Source organism: Sebastes fasciatus, chromosome 4, assembly GCF_043250625.1.
Source record: "Sebastes fasciatus isolate fSebFas1 chromosome 4, fSebFas1.pri, whole genome shotgun sequence".
Classification (NCBI taxonomy): domain Eukaryota; kingdom Metazoa; phylum Chordata; class Actinopteri; order Perciformes; family Sebastidae; genus Sebastes; species Sebastes fasciatus.
In genome coordinates this window covers 39750694-39771778 of record NC_133798.1, presented here as the reverse complement: position 1 = coordinate 39771778, position 21085 = coordinate 39750694, and the positions used below count along the sequence as shown (strand labels likewise).

General features: G+C 42.8%; 1 protein-coding gene and 2 long non-coding RNA genes across 3 annotated transcripts in view; 1 reads left to right on the top strand and 2 right to left on the bottom strand.

The window, feature by feature from the left end:
* Positions 1-18518, top strand: part of LOC141767030 (uncharacterized) — a 37004-nt gene extending 18486 nt beyond the window's left edge. The window contains exon 3 of the long non-coding RNA XR_012593745.1: positions 18439-18518. This is a non-coding gene — a long non-coding RNA (uncharacterized LOC141767030). The remainder of the gene's footprint in view (positions 1-18438) is intronic.
* LOC141767003 (guanine nucleotide-binding protein G(i) subunit alpha-1) lies at positions 1429-15418 on the bottom strand. Its single transcript, XM_074634270.1, has 9 exons — positions 14863-15418; positions 9319-9361; positions 7811-7952; positions 5716-5873; positions 5483-5611; positions 3980-4109; positions 3735-3888; positions 2609-2801; positions 1429-2523 (listed from the first exon to the last, which is right to left on the bottom strand). The coding sequence occupies exons 1-8, from the start codon at positions 14978-14980 to the stop codon at positions 2611-2613; spliced, it is 1065 nt and encodes a 354-aa protein (XP_074490371.1). The 5' UTR covers positions 14981-15418; the 3' UTR covers positions 1429-2523; positions 2609-2610.
* On the bottom strand, positions 12040-14853 carry LOC141767029 (uncharacterized). The gene is made up of 3 exons (XR_012593744.1): positions 13873-14853; positions 13201-13221; positions 12040-12952 (listed from the first exon to the last, which is right to left on the bottom strand). It is a non-coding gene; the product is annotated as an uncharacterized LOC141767029 (long non-coding RNA).
* Positions 18519-21085: the final 2567 nt, after the last annotated feature.

Below are 21085 nucleotides of genomic sequence, written 5' to 3'. Positions count from 1 at the left end.
ACTAAAACGGAGCGTTTCAGACAGACGGTGAATACAGGTATATTCAAGCAGACAGGATGAGGAAAATAAAGGGTATTTTTAACATTAAAGTATGTAAACATGTTCCACTAGAAACACAAAATACAAATATGAACCTGAAAATGAGCTGATATGGGACCTTTAATATTCCAGACATTTGAAGACACTACAGGTGAACGAGGTAAAAACTTTAACTAATAGATATCCCCATGAAACCTCAGTTTCCTTGTGTAAATGAGTCATTATCTAATGATAACCTTCGGTCAATTTAGGAGAAATCTACAGACGCAAATAGAAAAGTAGTAAAATAAACACCTAGATGTGTATTCTGGATGTTTTCTCTCCACTCGTCTAAAGACGACACGTTATGGAACTAAAACCTCGAAATCGATCAGTGCATGGATAAAGTGTGTTTTTGCCGGAGGTGTGAGGAGTTCATTGAATTTATTTGTCTAAACAACTTATCAGATTAATAATCAGGACAGAGTGTGTCTCTGAACATGTCTGGAGGGCATTGGTTTTTACTTTCTATAGATTTATTCATAAAGTCTCTCTTCCCCCCCCGGCAGCTTTCTGCTGCTCACTGAACCAGAAACGAAGAAGACAAAAGCTGCTTTCACAACTTCTGGATCCAAACTGGGAAATTTAGCATCTCTGATAAATCTGAGGAGAGAAACCTCAACTCATCACAAGCATGTGTTTTTAACAGTTTAATACCCAAATACACTCACCGGCCACTTTATTAGGTACACCTTGCTAGTACCGGGTGGTCTTCTTCTGCTTCCAGGTTGGACGTGTTGTGCGTTCAGAGATGGTATTCTGCATACCTTGGTTGTAACGAGTGGTTATTTGAGTTTCTGTTGCCTTTCTATCATCTCCAACCACTCTGCCCATTCTCCTCTGACCTCTGACCTCAACAAGGCATTTCCGTCCACACAACCCCCGGTCACTGGATCTGTTCTCTTGTTGGGACCATTCTCTGTAAACCCTAGAGATGGTTGTGGTGAAAATCCCAGTAGATCATCAGTTTAATACTCAGACCAGCCCGTCTGGCACCAACAACCATGCCACGTTCAAAGTCACTTAAATCCCCTTTCTTCCCCATTCTGATGCTCGGTTTGAACTTCAGCAAGTCGTCTTCACCACGTCTAGATGCCTAAATGCATTGAGTTGCTGCCATGTGATTGGCTGATTAGCTATTTGTGTTAACAAGCAATTGAACAGGTGTGCCTAATAAAGTGGCCGGTGAGTGTATATTAAATGTACAGCGATACAAAACCTCCACAAGTTGTCACATTGGAGAAGCTGAAGCCGGCGAATGTTTCAGCTACTCGTGTGTCGTCGGTTCTGAACGTTAAATGTTGCTCCAGACACAAAGATTCACACAGAAAAAAAGACAGGAGAAAGAAGTTGTTGCATAAGTTGCCATGGTTTCACCATCGCAGCTCTTTTATTAGCAAAATCATGGAGATTAGTCCACTAATGTGCCCATCCAATGGAAACAGAGGGTCGGGGGGGGGATATGTAACTTTAAACCATCACACATCATGATCAGTAACAGCGCACCCAGCCGTGTCACAGATCTACGTTATGGTCCTATCGTCTGCTACAAGGCCGCCGTGTTGGCATCCTCTTTTCAAAGCTTCTCTTTGCTTCGTGATTCAATCGGGAATGTTTCAGTTTGCACCAACAACGTGCACTTTATTACAGAGAGGAGCTGCTTTTTGGTCGCTTAGAAAAATAAAACTTTGAAAGAGGATGACAAGTAGAGGAATAAAGTCCCTTTGTTTAATATTGTGCACACATTCACTCACACACACACGCACTCACACACGCACACACACACACTCAGACACACATCACTCACGCTGGCTTTTGGCCTCAATCAAAACAGAACTCCCACTCGCAGCACACACGCGAACCACACATCCCAGAAGGTTTACACACAGCTCTCACAGGAGGTCAGAGTCAGAGTGAGTTGGTCTACAGAATGACTTGGTCTTGCTTGGTTTGTCCAAGGAGGCAAAAAAAATTAATGAGACGATGAAATAATGAGAAAACAATAGATGCTCGGGGGCCGCGGGGGGCTTGGGAGGAGTTCAATGTAACATCTACAGAAAGCTCTAAACATCTAACTGGACAGAAAGAAACACACTGCAACTAAGGCATGCACGGCACCGGGGCCTACGGACAGACAGAAGACAAAAAGTGTTCATTCATGGACAAAAAATAAATGTCAAGGCCCCCCTTTTTATATAAAAATTTAAAATAATGATAATAAGGTAAAACAAGCACATTTTAAAAACTGTGAAAAATCCCCAGCCAGAGACAGTTGTACAAATATTTTACACAAAATGTTTTCTCTACACACCGTCTTTAAAACCTTTAGAGATGAACATAAGTTAATAAGAGGTTAAAAGTGACATTCTCAGCAGGGTCCACCAAGTTCCCTCCAGTCAGAGTCCCCTGGAATAAAGTCACTCGGTGAGCCGTCCGCCCGGCTGCCTGAACACAAAGAAGAACACAAAGATTAGAGCAGAACCACGTTGAGCGACCTCACAGGAGTCCTCGACACAGCGACAGGCGTTACCTTTAGAAGAGGCCACAGTCCTTCAGGTTGTTCTTGATGATGACGTCGGTGACGGCGTCGAACACAAACTGCACGTTCTTGGTGTCGGTGGCACAGGTGAAGTGGGTGTAGATCTCCTTGGTGTCCTTTCTCTTGTTCAGGTCCTCAAACTGGCACTGGATGTAAGCTGCTGCCTCCTCGTAGGTGTTGGAGCCTGAAGGACGACGAAGACGAAGACGACACGATGAGGAGACAAAAAGAGTCACAACAGAGAGTTTCATCAAATCTGATTTAACACTTCGTCATTGTCCTCGCCCGGACCTCGCCGCACCGTGGACAAAGGGCTCAGTTTACCGTCACAGAGTAGGAAAGAAACCAGAACATATTCACTTTTAAGAAGCTGCAATCAGAAAAGCTTTTTCCCCCTAAAGAATAACTCAAACCGATTAAACGATTGTCAAAATACCTGTCGATTAATGTCATAGATTAATTGTTGCTTTAGATTTTAATAACATTATGGAAACATCTGTTAATTATGGAAACATCTGTTAATCCTCGGTGAACCTGACCAGGACACGTTGTGATAAACACGAAGCAGCCCACACAGCTCAGGAGCAGAGAGGACAAGAAAGAAACATCTGTGTGTGTCGTCTGTAGAGACCGACACACCTTCCAGTGGCAACGAGAGACCAACGAGTGTTTCAAATATCTGGATCTCGTTTCAGAGTCGAAATAGAAAACCTCAGCCTTCAACTTCATTCATCGTCAGCCTCTCGGAGTCAAACCCAACGGGGGCTTTAAGACCTGTAAAACAGAGTTACCTCCGCCAGGGCCGAAGGCCAAGGGAGGACGTTATGTTTTCACCGGCGTGCGTCTGTGCGTCTGTCTGTCTGTCTGTCTGTCTGTCTTGATGACGGACCTGCAGTCGGCCTCACTAACAAGATCAATGCTGTCACCTAAAAACTCCAGATAGACTCGGCAGGACTTAATGGTTTATGTGCAACACCAACATTCAAAGTACCGCATTTGCATGTAAAACACACCTGCTCTGCATACCAGTGTGTGTGTGTGTGTGTGTGTGTGTGTGTGTGTGTGTGCGTGTTTCTGTGTGTGTGCGTGTGTGTTTCTGTGTGTGTGTGCGTCTCACCTGCGTATTCTGGGTAGCAGATGGTCAGAGGGCTCTTCTTGATCTTTTCCTCAAACAGGTCCTTCTTGTTGAGGAAGAGGATGATGGAGGTGTCTGTGAACCACTTGTTGTTGCAGATGGAGTCGAACAGCTTCATGCTCTCGTGCATTCGATTCTGAATAAACACACACACGATGGTAACCAACCAGAGAAGCTGCACAGAGTGAATTTAAAACCAGGAGAAAGAGGGATCAGGAGGTTCTCACCATCTCCTCGTCCTCCGCCAGCACCAGGTCGTAGTCACTCAGAGCCACACAGAAGATGATGGCGGTGACTCCCTCAAAACAATGGATCCACTTCTTCCTCTCCGATCTCTGACCGCCGACATCGAACATTCTGCAGAGAGACCACGCTGTTAAATAATATAATAATACACCACACAAACAAACGTTCATTCATCAACATGCCGCTCAGCTTTAATAGGAATTCCATATTTCCACGTAGCCTCGGTGTATTATCACCACTTCTACTGTCGCTCAACTGAAGTGTGGACCTCTTTATAGTGATGCACCGATACCACTTTATTCAGACCGAGTACAAGTACTTACATCTGGGTACTCTCCGATACCGAGTACCGATACGAGTACTTCTCTGTGCCTAAAGAGCCTCGTTAACAGCCAGCTGGAGGGTGTGGAGTCCCGCATACGAGGCGGTGCGCCGCGACCGGCTCTAGGTCGGCTTGGAAAGGCTCAGGGCGAAGGTGGTTCCCGGGGCCGTGGACAAAGTGTCACCGGGGCGGACTGTCCTTAATGCGCCCCAACCACATATAGCCACGAAGGCGGGGCTTGTCGCACATAAAAGGCGCCAGGGGTCTGCGGCGACATCTCTACCCACCCGACCCGTCTTGAAACACGGAATAAAGGAGTCTAACGCACGCGTGAGTCAGAGGGTGCAAGCAAAACCCCGTGGCCCAATGAAAGTGAGGGCCGGCAGCGTGAGCGCGTGTGATAGGACCCGAAAGATGGTGACGAGAGGTTAACGTGCGCTGCTGTAAAGTTGTATCGGAGCCGTCACATGAACACGGTATCGGACCCGATACTGGTATCGGTGCATCCCCACCACTCTCTGATCTCCATTTGATTGAACCCGTGGGAGCGTTTCTTCTCTGGTGTCAGTTATTGACGTGTTTCTAGTAATAATGGGAATAAAACTGATCAGTTAAATAATGTTTTTGAGTGAAGAGATCCAGCCTGACTGAAGAGACGATTAGTTTCACTTAAATCAGCCTGACGGTGTTGTTGTTTCTGTTTTGTTGTCGGTGGTTTTGCCTGAACCAATCAGCAGCGAGTGATAAATCTGTGCTGCTAACATCATCTTCAGTCCACGTGACGGCACTCGCCGGGAGCAGTTAACGGATTTCACACTGATAAAAACAGATGTTGATTTAATAGTTATTTCTGAGGACTAAAGGATAAAAACATGTCATCGACGCTGGTCGACATGTTTCTGATGTTATTCTTCATGACTGGAGCGACTCAGCTATACAGGAAGTCCTCATTCTTAATCCTGCTGACTAAACTCCGATTGGTCAAATGTTGCTCCGAGCCGTCAATGAGAACCTCACCCGACCTTTCATTGAATCACTGAACACCTCTGAGACGTGGGCGTGGATTCAGAGATCAGGAACCAGACTAGAAGAGAGCCCCGCTGGTCATCATGTAAATACAGTTTCAGTCTGTGACTGACAGACGCTCGCTGGTTGTTCTCACTTGAAGTGCAGGTCCTTGAAAGTGAAGTGTGTTTCCACGATGCCGGTGGTTTTGACTCTGGTCCTCAGCACATCCTGCTGGGTGGGCACGTAAGCTCCGTGGGATATCCTGTCCAAGTCGTTCAGGTAGCTTTGGGAGGAGGAAACAGAGAAGACATATTAAAATATACGACAGATGTTTGCAGACAGAGAAGCATTAGATCCCAGTAGCTGATCGTGTGCTGCTCTGCTCACTATGCTGCCGAGTCGTTGAGCTGGTACTCTCGGGAGCGGCTGAAGCAGGCCTGGACGCCTCCGTCCTTCCACAGCCGCTGGATGACCCCGGCCAGTTCGCCCGTCATGAAGCCTTCTTCTGCTGAACCCGCCAGGACGAACAGCTGCCGCGCATCATCCTAACGAGACACAGCCCCCCCCAATTAAAGTCATCATCCACAATTTATTCATGCAAATGGAAGACAGCTTTGCTAGGAAAGTGTTCACAGAGCATTTAATGTCAGAAGAAACAAAGATTTAGGAGCATCTGTTGTATCATTGAATACATTAGATGTGGTTTAATAATGTATTAATCCTAACTGACTGAATGTAGATTAAATAAATCATTTTTCATAAAATCACAGCGGGAGCTCTCTGCCACGGACGAACACGCCTGTTTGGAAGTGATGAATAACGATGACAAACAGTCCTTTTAGCCATGACACTGTGCATCAAATGAGGTTTTTAAAAAGCATCTTAAGCAGGTCAGCGGCCAAAAACATATTATCTGTAAGAGCATAAAATAAAGAAAGAAAAGCTTTGGGTGTAAAATTGGTCACGATGACAGAGCCAGGCCAGTCACGCTGGAGCAATGACTAAGCCTCTTGTTATGCCAGGAAAAAAACAGATTCACAGAATGAAACAGGAGTCTGTTCAGCTACAGGAAGAAATTAAATACTCAGAAGTCTGCGCTCTATTTATGATATAGTATATAACGGTTATTATAGACCTCACAAGAACACAGAAAGGCTGCCAGTTATTACTAGAAAACGTGTTGTTGACAAGCAGCTCTTCTGTCCATGAACAAGTCCTTCAGAAGGTCCTGATGAGCGGCGCAGCAGGGAGACCGTCTCCGCTGACGGACCGCCGCGGTCAGGAAGCCTCCGCTTTAATGAATGTGATACTAAACGCCTACCAGCTCTATCTGACCTGCTGCAGAGGAGGAAGTGAGAGGAGAACTGCCCAGTGGGGAAGGGTGACATATGACTAACTGCTAGTTGCCCTCGTAGCACGGAGTTCTATATCTGAACAGAAATACACGAGAACAGTGTGAAAGCCGGCTTTGTGCTCCAGATCCAGACTTATTTTCCCCGGACCACAGAAAGTACAAACTGAGAACACAACAGCAGCACAAGGATCAACAACCAGAGAGGATCTTTAGCACTAAACTAGTCCTTTAAAGAGAGGCAGCACCTCATTTACATACGATACCTGAGTATTACCTTAGTTACTATCTATCTATCTATCTATCTATCTATTCATCCATCTATCTATCTATTCATCCATCTATCCATCCATCTATCTATCCATCCATCTATCTATCCATCTATCCATCCATCTATCTATCCATCCATCTATCTATCCATCCATCTATCTATCTATCTATCCCTGGTTTATCTTGCAACAACAATAGAAGTTTAAACCTAGAGTGTTTTGGTTTAATAAGTAAAGTATTCTTTCTATTCTCAACAATGTTTGTGTTTTTACATTCAAATAAAAGATAAATATTTATCCCCAAACAGTTGGAATTACATAAAATGACCTTTTATTCCTTTCCAGACCTTTGAGTCTTCCTGTTATTTTAGGAACTCTACTATTAGGGTGCGTTCACATCAGGGACCCGGGCCCGGATCCGAGGACACTTTACCCCCAAAGTCCAGTTGGATTGATTAGTGTGAACGCTCCGTACCGTACACGGGGACGGTTTGTCAATCCGTACCCGAGTCCACTTGAAGAGGTGCTCTGGCGTACGGATCATGTGGACTCAGGTACGGTTCTCATCATGTGTGAAAGCTAACTGTACGAAAATACGGAAGTGGACCGCTATTTAACGCGAGTAACGTTAGCAGTTAGCGAGGAGTTGTGAAAGGGCAGGCTTTTTTCAACGCCGCCGGTCTCCTCTGAAATCTGTATACATATAAAACTGTTTCATATCTACAGTATGTCTGAAATCAGAGTACTCGGGCACGGTACGGATCATATCATACCTGATGTGAAAACGCCCTTAGAAACTCGACTACAGATAGCGGGGGGGCATACCTCCTGTAGACACATCTCCAACCTCTCCTCCACTCACCGCTCTGGCTGGATCAGCGAAGTCGATCTTGAGGCGTCCCATCGCTCTGATGATGGCGATGATGGACTGGATGGTGTTGCTGTAGACCACGGCCTTGTACTGCTTACACTCCTCCTCTGAGTAGCCCGCTTCATGGATGATCCTGACACACAAAGAAAGCAACGTTAGCACTTCGTCTCCGAGCAGCTTTCTCATGGACTCGTTCATAAAATAGATTATTATGATGGACCGGCCGTTATCAGCTGAGAATGGCAGATTATGTAACAGTCGATATGTTTAGGTTTACGGTAACTGGATATAAAAAAAGAAAGGAGACGGACTAAACTTATTCTCAAACTGAGAAATACTTTACATGCACAAATTGAATTTAATGAAACTATACATGCATGAAAATGAGATTATATTAACAATCTGTTCTCTACATCTGGATTTAGGCTTTTCGCTCTCAACAATTTGTTTCTAATTAAACCTAATAAGAGTAAAATAATCTACTCATTGAACTTGTATTGATCGAATATCAATGCACCTATATGAAAGGAATTATGGCTGTGTTCAAAAACACTCCTTATTCACTACATAGTGCACTATACTGTATATACTTACTGACATTTCTGTGTGTCCAAATTCTAAGTGTAAAATTAACAACAAATGTTTGTATAGTGGCTTCCCTCACACGACGTTCTACTAGAAATCTAACATCACAACGCTTCACCTTTAAAAGATTATAGAAAATTAGTTATGCAACATAAAACTTGCCAGTTATGAAGATGATAATTAGGTGTCATATCTCAATTTACTGCTCACTATAGAGTAAAATACTGAGTGTGATGTGTCTCACCGGTTGACTACTATTAATCAGAGCTGTGTCAGGTGATCTGGTGTATACAGTATAGAGTGAAGTGTCACCTGTTGACTTCTATTAATCAGAGCTGTGTCAGGTGATCTGGTATATACAGTATAGAGTGAAGTGTCACCTGTTGACTTCTATTAATCACAGCTGTGTCAGGTGATCGGGTATATACAGTATAGAGTGAAGTGTCACCTGTTGACTTCTATTAATCACAGCTGTGTCAGGTGATCGGGTGCATACAGTATAGAGTGAAGTGTCACCTGTTGACTTCTATTAATCAGAGCTGTGTCAGGTGATCTGGTATATACAGTATAGAGTGAAGTGTCACCTGTTGACTTCTATTAATCACAGCTGTGTCAGGTGATCGGGTGCATACAGTATAGAGTGAAGTGTCACCTGTTGACTTCTATTAATCAGAGTTGTGTCAGGTGATCTGGTATATACAGTATAGAGTGAAGTGTCACCTGTTGACTTCTATTAATCACAGCTGTGTCAGGTGATCGGGTGCATACAGTATATAGTGATGTGTCTCGTTTGCTCTCTGTGCAGTCTGAGGTCAGTCGAGGAGACTGAAACAATGTCGTGTGCTGTAAATGATTCTCTGAACAAACAATAGACATGATTGGTGTGTTGTTAAATGTTGACCCTCCACACTTACTTCATCTGTTTAACAATCGTACTTTTTCCAGACTCCCCAGCACCTGAAACAGAGAACAGACGGCACAGAACATTAAATTACAGTCAGTTATGTGATGTTAATGATTTCACAGACAAGAAGGTACAGTATTCACAACACCCCCAAACATTATCACATGTACTAACATGTCCACACTGAGACACTAAAGACAGCAATCAATATGTAGAGTCGCTGTGCAGCCCTACGGCCAAAACACAGCAATCAGCTGCTAAAGAAATGGGACGTAATCTTATATCATCTTATATTCCACACGCAGAACAAAAGACTAATCACTCAGACTGACCCGCATGCTTCGAAGCTTCGACGGTTGCCATGTAACTCCCTCAACCAAATCAGCATTCAATGCTTCGTTTTGTTTTTCTTTTTATAAAAGTATGTAATAAAAAATGTATAAATCCAAAAATAGCCCAAAAAATAAGGAATAACCCCACAACATTATTAATATTCAACATTAATTATGATGCGTGTGTGTACAGTAGTGCGGCAGTGGCGCTGTCCCGGGATCCCCCCTCAGTCAGCATGCGTGCGTTAGACTCCTTGGTCCGTGTTTCATGATGGGTCGGGTGGGTTGCAGACATCACCGCAGACCCCTGGCGTCTTTTTTACGTGGGCCGAGCCCCGCCCTGGGGGCACGACACGGTTGGGGCGCACTGAGGCCAGTCCGCCCCGGTGACGCTTTGGCCACGGCTACGGGAAGCACCTTCGCCCCGAGCCTTTCCAAGCCGACCTAGAGCCGGTCGCGGCACACCGCCTCGTATGCGTGACTCCCCAGCCTGCCGTGTGTCACTCACACCCTCCAGCTGGCTGTTAACGAGGGTCTTTTGGCACAGAGACGTACTCGTATCGGTACTCAGTATCGGAGAGTACCCAAATGGAAGTACTTGTACTCGGTTTAAAAAAAAAAGTGGTATCAGTGCATCCCTACTTCGAAGCCTAAAAAATAGTATTTGGGACCGCCGTACAAATCACTGTCAAATACAAAAGTGTGTTAACTTTAACCTGCAACACATCCGAGGCTACAGTGTCACCTAATACACTGAAGTGGTGTCTAAGGCCCAGTTTAGCCGGGTCACAGTGTAATTGGATTAATCAACTGGATCCTCCGTCAATGAGATTATACACAGCTTAAACATCCCTGGGTTAGAAGCTCATGCTGCCTCAGACCGGCTGGCTGGACTCGGAGCTGTCAGATGCATCTCATGTGAACTATATGATTTATGTGAGACCAATATACAACACTACTTAAGCACGATGTCATCACAGCCTAAGAAAGATAAAGAAAGACAAGAAACATACAACGGTGTGAATCTGTGACCCGTTTGAATAAACCAAAGCAGTGTTTGGTGCACGGCCTCTCCTCCAGCTCCCTCGGAGGTACGGCGTGTTTTCAGCTGAGCACATAACATTTTAATTACCTTCCCTCTGCAGGGACTCTCAGCTCCCTGGTGAGGAGAACTGCTCACCAGTTCATCGTCCCATATGATAAAACAGCCACAGAGCTAATATTACTGCAAACATCATAACACACTTCAATTTAATTTCCAAACACACTCTCACACCTCGCTGAGCCGCTGGAATTGAAGGGCTTAATGGATGGCAATCAGGCCAAAGAGTGGAAGAAGTAAAATGGTTCAAGTTTGTGACGGAGGTACGATGTTTCATCGGGCTACACCGGACCAGCGAACAGAACACACACACCCTCAGGGCATATGAGATGTAAATATCTCCCCAGCGAACAATAAACACTGGGCCTCTTTTTTTTATACTTCTGTACAAGAAAATGCCGCTACACACACAAACAAATATCTTCAGAATGATTTGTATGTGTGCAGTGCAAAAACAGTCCACATCTGAGACAACACTCCCACTCAAAACACTTGTCTCAAGAGCATGTCATTTGCAGATTACTGCATTAATGCAAACACCCCCCCCTACCCCCCCAGTGGGATTCCTGACAGAGCTGCGAACTGCAACTAGCACCAAAGCTCACACACACACACACATATATATATATATATATATATATATATATATATATATATATATATATATATGAAATGCCTCAATGTGTTCATAGATATATGGTTATTGCACCATCAGACAACAAATGCACAAACTAATCGCAGACATCTCATGCAGGTGCTTGTGGGAATTGTGACAGGGGAAAAAAAACAACCATGAAAATTCAAATCAGGTCCATCTCAAATGACGCACAAACGTACAAGAAGCGAGTGCTGCAGCTGAGCGTTGTACAGCTGAGCGTTGTACAGCTGAGCGTTGTACAGCTGAGTGTTGTACAGCTGAACGTTGTACAGCTGAGCGTTGTACAGCTGAACGTTGTACAGCTGAGTGTTGTACAGCTGAGCGTTGTACAGCTGAGCGTTGTACAGCTGAGCGTTGTACAGCTGAGCGTTGTACAGCTGAGCGTTGTACAGCTGAGCGTTGTACAGCTGAGCGTTGTACAGCTGAGCGTTGTACAGCTGAGCGTTGTACAGCTGAGCGTTGTACAGCTGCCTGTGACTGTGGTGAAATCACATGTCTGCAAACAGACCTGTGCTGACACACATAGACAGACCTGTCTGAGCAGCTCAACAGATTCACAATACTGTTACAGCTTGTAGACGGCATGGTCCAGGCAGAGATCCAGTTAGCATGCACTAGCTGTCTCTGTCTCTGTCTCTGTGTGTGTGTGTGTGTGTGTGTGTGTGTGTGTGTGTGTGTGTGTGTGTGTGTGTGTGTGTGTGTGTGTGTGTGTGTGTGTGTGTGTGTGTGTGTGTGTGTGTGTGTGTGTGTGTGTGTGTGTATATAGTTGTCAGAGATGCTTATTGCTGTCAGCCAGGCTGCATCGGTTGCTATGCAACGCCTGACTGAGACAGCCAGCCGTGGTCATCAGCTACCGGGAAGAACTGAGAGAAGGTGTGGCTGTTTTTTTTTTCTTTAAACAATTCCAGATAAAAACAGAGATGTACCACTGATATGATGAGATCATCAGCAATACCTCTTTCACACCAATGACCAGGGTTATCTGACACATGTTCAACCCTTATTTTGTCAATTCAAACCGAGCCGGCCAACACAGGTTGAACCCTGGTCATGACAATTCTTACACGAGAGAGAGGGGATGATATGACATGATGGCATCATCATCAATGTGTGTTAAAATGTCATGGATGCATGTTTTTAGGATAATATGGTGTAAATATAATAGACCTACATGAAGCATTTTCACCTTTGTAAAATGTTAAACTGTCATACTGTGTTATGTGGATCTGTAATGTAAAAACATACAGACAACACACAGATTTACAGCATCTATCAATCAATACAAACCTTTTATATCTATCTATCTATGTCTATCTACATTTATCTTGTATTAGAATACATTGTGCTGTCTAATATTATAATAAAGGCTACATTTACAAAAGGAAGGAAGATTAGTTATCATCTGATCGTTCTATGACTTGAATGTTGTGTTTTAGCTGCATTACAGTTCAGTTCAGTGATTTGATCTGAACAGATTTGCCTGTTTCAGCTGATTGAATCTGAGTCACCATATTCAAATGAGCACTCTAATGTGTTTAACCCTCAGACTGACCTCATTAAAGTATAGATTAACCTCATTAGAGTATAGATAAACCTCATTAAAGTATAGATAAACCTCATTAAAGTATAGATAAACCTCATTAGAGTATAGATTAACCTCATTAGAGTATAGATAAACCTCATTAGAGTATAAACCTCATTAAAGTATAGATTAACCTCATTAGAGTATAGATTAACCTCATTAGAGTATAGATAAACCTCATTAAAGTATAGATTAACCTCATTAGAGTATAGATTAACCTCATTAGAGTATAGATAAACCTCATTAAAGTATAGATAAACCTCATTAAAGTATAGATAAACCTCATTAAAGTATAGATAAACCTCATTAAAGTATAGATAAACCTCATTAAAGTATAGATTAACCTCATTAGAGTATAGATAAACCTCATTAGAGTATAGATAAACCTCATTAAAGTATAGATTAACCTCATTAAAGTATAGATTAACCTCATTAGAGTATAGATAAACCTCATTAAAGTATAGATAAACCTTATTAAAGTATAGATTAACCTCATTAGAGTATAGATAAACCTCATTAAAGTATAGATTAACCTCATTAGAGTATAGATTAACCTCATTAGAGTATAGATTAACCTCATTAGAGTATAGATTAACCTCATTAAAGTATAGATTAACCTCATTAGAGTATAGATTAACCTCATTAGAGTATAGATTAACCTCATTAAAGTATAGATTAACCTCATTAAAGTATAGATTAACCTCATTAGAGTATAGATTAACCTCATTAGAGTATAGATTAACCTCATTAGAGTATAGATTAACCTCATTAAAGTATAGATTAACCTCATTAGAGTATATATTAACCTCATTAGAGTATAGATTAACCTCATTAGAGTATAGATTAACCTCATTAAAGTATAGATTAACCTCATTAAAGTATAGATTAACCTCATTAAAGTATGAAATCTCTATTAATCATACAGCAGATATCATTACATCATTAATAATGAAGGTTACCAGCCTTCCTTCCAGGTCTTAGTTAACAAACATTCACACTAGTCTCAACATTAATAAATACTAATGTTTAGGGTCAGGTTGATTTATATTGGTCTAAAAACATCAGCTAGTTTCTCCCCGTTCAGTCTGTGAGAGCCTGAAGAGCCTGAAGAGCCTTAGTGTGATGAAGGAAACAGGAAGATGGCTGGATGCTAGCTGTTAGCTGCTAGCTGCTGTCCTCTGTAACCGTGGTAATGAAGTCAGACTGTGGTTTTAACCTCGGCAGGGTGGTGTCATGTTCTGACGGGCAGTATTAGAGACAAAGTCTCATCTTGTTTCAGGTTCATCTCTCTGTGAGGAGCTAACTATCAGAGCTAGCGCTGGCTAAACTAAGCTAACGTTAGCTTAAAGGCTAATTAGCTTAGCTTAGCTTAATTAGCTTACTCGGCTTAGCTAACAGAGGCTAACAGAGGCTAACAGAATCACAGCTCAGCCTAACCCTAATCCATCACAGAGAGGATCAACCTGTACTGACTGAGGATCTAATCCACTGAGGAGGATACAACACTTTATAATCTAACAGATCATATTCATAATATTCATAATATTCATATAAACGTGTGAAACTCTCCACTTTGTTTGTTTCATCAAAGTTTAACTATGTTAGTTATTAAATGATGAGAACTGAATATTAGAGCGGATTTAGACACACGTGTTTTAATGAGGACCTTCAGGAGAGAGATCCTCTCTAGCAGACAGACCCTCCATCTGTCCCTCAGTCTGTCCCTCAGTCTGTCTCTGTCCTCCTCCATCCCGTCTCTCACCCAGCAGCCGCTACCAGACCCTCCACCCCGAGCAGCTTGACCTCCCGGGCTGCTCCACCCAGACCCTCCACCCTGTGTCTCTGTCTGTCCCCGTGTCCCCGTGTCTCCGTCCTCTCACCCAGCAGCAGCAGCTTGACCTCCCGGGCTGCTTTCTCTCCGTCGTCTCGGAGGTTCCGGTCGATCATCTTGCTCCGCTCCTGAGCCGCCTTGTCGTCGGTGCTCAGAGTACATCCCATCTTCACCTACTTCTGCTTCTTCTGTTTCTATCTTCACCAACACCTCCCGATCAATATGAACACTAAACACGGCAGACTGTAACTTCAACTAGGAGGAGAGCAACAGACATGCACAACACACAGCTACCGAGCTACAGCTAGCATCCAGAGAGAGGAGGAGGAGGAGGAGGAGGAAGAGGAGGAGTGATGAAGGTCTCAACTCTTGAGACTGTAACACGCCCTCTGCTCTTCTCTCTGCCTCGCGGTCAACCTCCTGATTTAACAGCCAACAGGTTCAAATATTAGTTCAAAGGCTCAACGCACGACAGCTGTCCGTCCTGGGTGTGATTCTACTGTCCTCAGGGTGAAACACGTCGAGCAGAGCCTCGCGCAGAGCCTCGCGCATTCAGAGAGACACGGTGGAAGACAGAACACTACAGAGCTTCCTGTTCTTCACACACACCTGGGAACTGCGCATGCGCGGCAGAGCAACTCACTTTAACATTTTAAGCTCTTTATTTTATTCTGCTGAGATTTAATTTACTCTGAGAAAAGACATGAGAAACATGAGAAGTTAGACATGGCCAGAGGAGAAATACATATGGAAAATTATAAATTATGAAATAGTGGAAAATTAAATCAAATCATTTTGATTTATTAAATTAAATTAAATTAAATTAAATCAACTATGTTTATATTATGTTTATTTTTTGTTTATAGCCTATATTGTATATTGGTAGTATTTCAATTTTGTATTCTTATTTTATTCTAACGTTTTTAACTATTCTATTGTTATTTTTACTGCTTTTTTGCACCGACAAACCAAAGCAAATTCCTAGTGTATACCTGATACACCTGGCAATAAACAAGATTCTGATTCTGATTAAGTCAAAATTATGACTAATTCATTATTAATTGATGTAGTAGTTTATAAAGTTGGTTTAGTAAGTTAAGTTTGACTTCGGATCTCATAATTTTAATTTAATGGGTCATAATATTTATTTAATAGGCTTGTCTCACGATTTGCACTTAATTTCAAAATTATTTTGAATTAATAATCAAAATAGACATTTTTGTATCTCAGTAAGCCAAATTAGTTTTTTGCGTCATTGAGGGGAAAAGAATAAATCTGAGATTTCGAAAATAAGTCAATTTTACTAGAATAAAGTCATAGGTTTATGAGAAAAAAAGTCGTAATATTACGGGAATAAAGTCAGAAGTTCTTAATTTCATGTCAGGTTCTCCCAGGTTATATTGTTTTGTGTTTTACTGCCATAAAACATTTCTGGAGAGCAGACTATCGGACGACAAGACAGGCAAAACAGCTGCAATGACATTGTGTCACATGTTTGTTTAGTATGAGTATGCAACACATGAGTAGGAGTCCAGGAGATCAGTATAATGCATATACTTCATCTGAGCTGTCAGTGCTGATTTGCTTTGCAAGCCTCTGTCAGGAGATGCCGATGCTCAGTAACATGTTTGCATGTGCAGCTCGGACACGTCCTGCACAAACAGAGACACTTTCAGTGTTGAGAGGTTCAGCTATTTGAGAATCTAACCTCTTTAAACACAATAAGGAATTATATTTATGTGATGTGCAGGTGACTCTGATGATTCCTCTTTTTACCCAACATTTCATACATTTGTTTAAATTCTAAATCAACATGTGTTTTTGTTTGTTTTGGTCTTGTATTTTTTCATCCATGTTACCCTCCCGCCCCCAACAGCAAGAAAAATATAACCAATACCACACTAATGGCATCAGTTAGAACAAGCGGTGACACCAAAACTAGTGAAACACTACACACATTAAATAATAGGGCGGCTGTGGCTCAGAGGGTAGAGCAGGTTGTCCACCAATCGGTAGGTCGGTGATTCGATCCCTGCCTGCTCCGGGTCACATGTCGATGTGTCCTTGAACAGGACACTTAACCCCAAATTGCTCCCGAAGGCATAGCCATCTAATGGCCATCCTCTGCCATCAGTGTATGAATATGTATGTGAATGGGTGAATGCTGATATTTAGTGTTAAGAGCTTTGAGTGGTCAGAAGACTAGAAAAGCACTATATAAATGCAAGCAATAGAACACATACAATATACACATATACACACAACATACTAAATAATTAGACAAAACAAATAAGGAGGTTCAGCCGTCACAACCAGACAAGGAGGTCAGAGATTCAGTGGTTTAGGAGAGGTTTCTTTGAATTAAAGGTTCCATATTGTAAAAAGGGAGATTTTCATGTCTTTTATATTATAAAGCAGGTTTAAGTTCTATATAAATACTGTTAAACTATCAAAAACGCTCAATATACGGAGGAATACACACAACCACAGCCAGAAATTGTGCGTTTGAAACAAGCCGTCAGGATTTCTTGTCAATTTGTGATGTCACAAATATACAACATTTAGACCATTACACGGTTTTAAATGTAAACATTCGAAATGTTTCCCAGTTTATTTCCTGTTGCAGTGGATGTAAATAACATCAGCTAACAGGAAGTAATGCATGGACCAAACTGTTGCCTAGCAACGCAATTCTGTTGAAATGCACCGAAACGGAGCGTTTCAGACAGAGAGTAAATACAGGTATATTCAGACAGACAGAATGAGGAAAATAAAGTTTTTTTTTAACATTACAGCATGTAAACATGTTCTAGTAGAAACACAAGATACAAGTATGAACCTGAAAATGAGAACGATGTGGGACCTTTAAGGGAAAATCTAATGGACTGTAACGTATCTTTCACCCACCTATTGTTAGTCGGAGGTGTAGAACATGTTTCCATTTAAAAAGATGTTTGCCAACAAGGTGGTGAAGGCGAGAACATGCTGCATGACTTTAGAGATATTGGGCTGTAGGAGGACTCTGAACTAAGAGGGCCGGGGATAACAGCAGTATTAGACGCTACGTTAAGTGTGTTGAAGATCAACAACTCAAGTTCAACTTCAAAAAAGTTTGTCATTCCAACTGTAAGAATAATACAGTTGAAAGGAAATGTTCCTTCAGGATGGGGATTTAACACACTGACAGAGAGTAGTAGCTCTGATGAGGAAAGCCTGCCGTCCTTTAGTAGACGTCCCTGTCAGGTAATGAGAGGACGCCATCGAGGGTTACACCCTGTGGTTGAGCTCTCTCCATCACCACATCCAGGAATTCAAATGACCGGCAGATGATTGTGTGATTCTCCAGAGCTCTGTGGCCAGAACCAATAAAAACTGATATGCATGATTATTGCTTATTATAAAGGGCCACACTCAATCATCTGAAGTGACTGTATGATTATACATATAGACACAGATACAGAAATATGAAATCAATTTCTTTTCATGTTCACTTGTAATGATTAGAATTAGTTTGACCTCAAGTGAACCGTCATATTCTCGATGGTTTTATGTATAAACGGGATGGGAAAGGGTTGAGATGTGGTCGGAATTCATCTCCTCACTTTACATATGATTTCCATTTCAGATGGCTCTGCATCATGCAAACCAGCGTCATAGTTTACCCCAATCAGCAACGTGGAAAGATTTTACTGTGCATGAGGAGAGGAGAGGAGAGGAGAGGAGGAGAGAGAGGAGAGGAGAGGAGAGGAGAGGAGAGGAGGAGAGAGAGGAGAGGAGAGGAGAGGAGAGGAGAGGAGGAGAGAGAGGAGAGGAGAGGAGAGGAGAGGAGAGGAGAGGAGAGGAGAGGAGAGGAGAGGAGAGGAGAGGAAAGGTCATCAGGTCAACAGATCCCAACTCTTTTCTAATAATAAAGGATAGAACATATTGTTTTCAGAGGAAGATGTTAGTTGTTGTTCTAAGTGGAGAGGGGTGTGTATTATTGTTGCCATGGTAACACCATACCACAGCCCCCCCCACCCCCCAAACAACAGGAAATGTTTTGACTCTTTGGAGTGATGGTGTGAGAGGTTGGTTGAGTGTGAGAGTGTGAGATGATGAACGGTGAAACGAAAGAGCAGCTCGTCAGCGCTCTGATGCTCATTATGTCCCACAGAGATCAGATCAGGCCTCCAACCGGGACCTATTAACATCTCTATGTGTGTGTGTGTGTGTGTGTGTAAAGCATTTGTTTTCTATTGTTTAAACATCACTCAGCTCATTCTGTGAGTTTCAAACATCAAACTTTAGATTCATCAAATAGAACATAAGACCTGTGAGGTCAGAGTCATCGACCAGGAGTCAGCGGACGGCTGGAGAGAGATCGACGTAGATATTCATAAACTATTCATGACACCATAGTACACATAGAGCCCCCCCCCTCCCTTTGCCATTATATTAATGAAGCCCCATACTCAAGTCACATGATGACAACACAGCCATCTCTATGACAACTGAGCAAACTCCATCAGCCGATGCAGTTGAAAGTGATAGAAAAGCCTGTTTCAGTTGTTAAAGGTCCCATATTGTAAAAAGTGACATTTTCACGTCTTTTATATTATAAAGCAGGTTTAAGTTTTATAATATAAATACTGTGAAAGTATCGAAACACTCAATATATGGAGGAAAACACACAGCCCGTATTCAGCAATTGTGCGTTTGAAACAAGCCGTCAGGATTTCTGTCCATTTGTGATGTCACAAATATACAATATATAGACCATCACATGGTTTTAAATATAAACATTCTAAATGTATCCCAGTTTATTTCCTGTTGCAGTAGATGTAAATAACATCAGCTGACAGGAAGTAAACATGGACCCAAACTGTTGCCTAGCAACGCAATTCCGTTGAAACGGAGCGTTTCAGACAGAAGGTGAATACAGGTATATTCAGACAGACAGTATGAGGAAAATAACGTTTTTTTTTAACATTACAGCATGTAAACATGTTCTAGTAGAAACACTAAATACATATAAAACCCTCGATCTGCCCTCGTTTATGTGATGACTGACTGTGGTTTGCAAAAGGATGCAGGCTGGTTAGATCACTTCCACTTTTAAGTTTCAGTGTTCAAATTAGATGTTTTTTTTAGTTTTACCATCCAGTCAGTTGCATGCAGTGCTCGTCTCTCTCCCTTATGTTACCACATAAACTCTACAGATATTTTTACACTCACTTTATGTTAACACAGTGGACGACACCTGACGGAGGCAGAGGAGACAGCATGAGGAGAGAGAGGAGGAGGGAGACATGAGTCCTCCAGATGGCAGCAGAGTCATGAGGCACCCGATCAGTAGGAGACAGAAACATGAGAGTGATGAGTGAGAGTGATGGAAACCAACAGCTGAAAGAGGGACTCTTTATGAGGGACCATAAAATAAAAGATAGATGATAGATGGATGGTTCTAACTGCATGTTAACTTCATTTACAGACAAATGATTCACAAAGTGTTTTCAGCAGATCCACAGGAGTCCCTGAACTGGAGTCAGTGGATCCTCAGAAAGATGGAAGTCGTCACTCCACCGATTTTACACATGAAGTTCATTTTATTTAGAAGGCAGCGCTGCTCTGTCTGATCTACAAAGAAAACATGTTAGTATTTGTAGATATAGTTATCTGTAGCCCTGTTTGGGCCTCTTTTACAGATAGATTAGAGTCACAGAGCTAAGCAGTTCGGTGCGCTGAGGATGATGTGGTCCTGTTGGCATCATCGATCTGTGACCTCCAGCACTCACTGGATCAGTTCGCAGCCGAGTGTGAAGCGGCCGGGATGAGGATCAGCACCTCTAAATCTGAGGCCATGGTTCTCAGCAGGAAACCGGTGGATTGCCTACTCCGGGTAGGGAACGAGTCCTTACCCCAAGTGAAGGAGTTCAAGCACCTCGGGGTCTTGTTGGAGTAGAGCCGCTATTCCTTTGCGTTGTAAGGAGCCGGCTGAGGTGGTTCAGGTATCTAGTGAGGATGCCCCCTGGGTGCCTCCCTAGGGAGGTGTTCCAGGCACGACCAGCTGGAAGGAAGCCACGGGGAAGACCCAGGACTAGGTGGAGAGATTATATCTCCACACTGGCCTGGGAACGCCTCGGGATCCCCAGTCAGAACTGGTTAATGTGGCCCGGGAAAGGGACGTTTGGGGTCCCCTGCTGGAGCTGTTGGCTCCGCGACCCGACCCGGATAAGAGGTTGAAGATGGATGGATGGATGGATACTGCTTTTCTGTAGATATTTACAGAATCT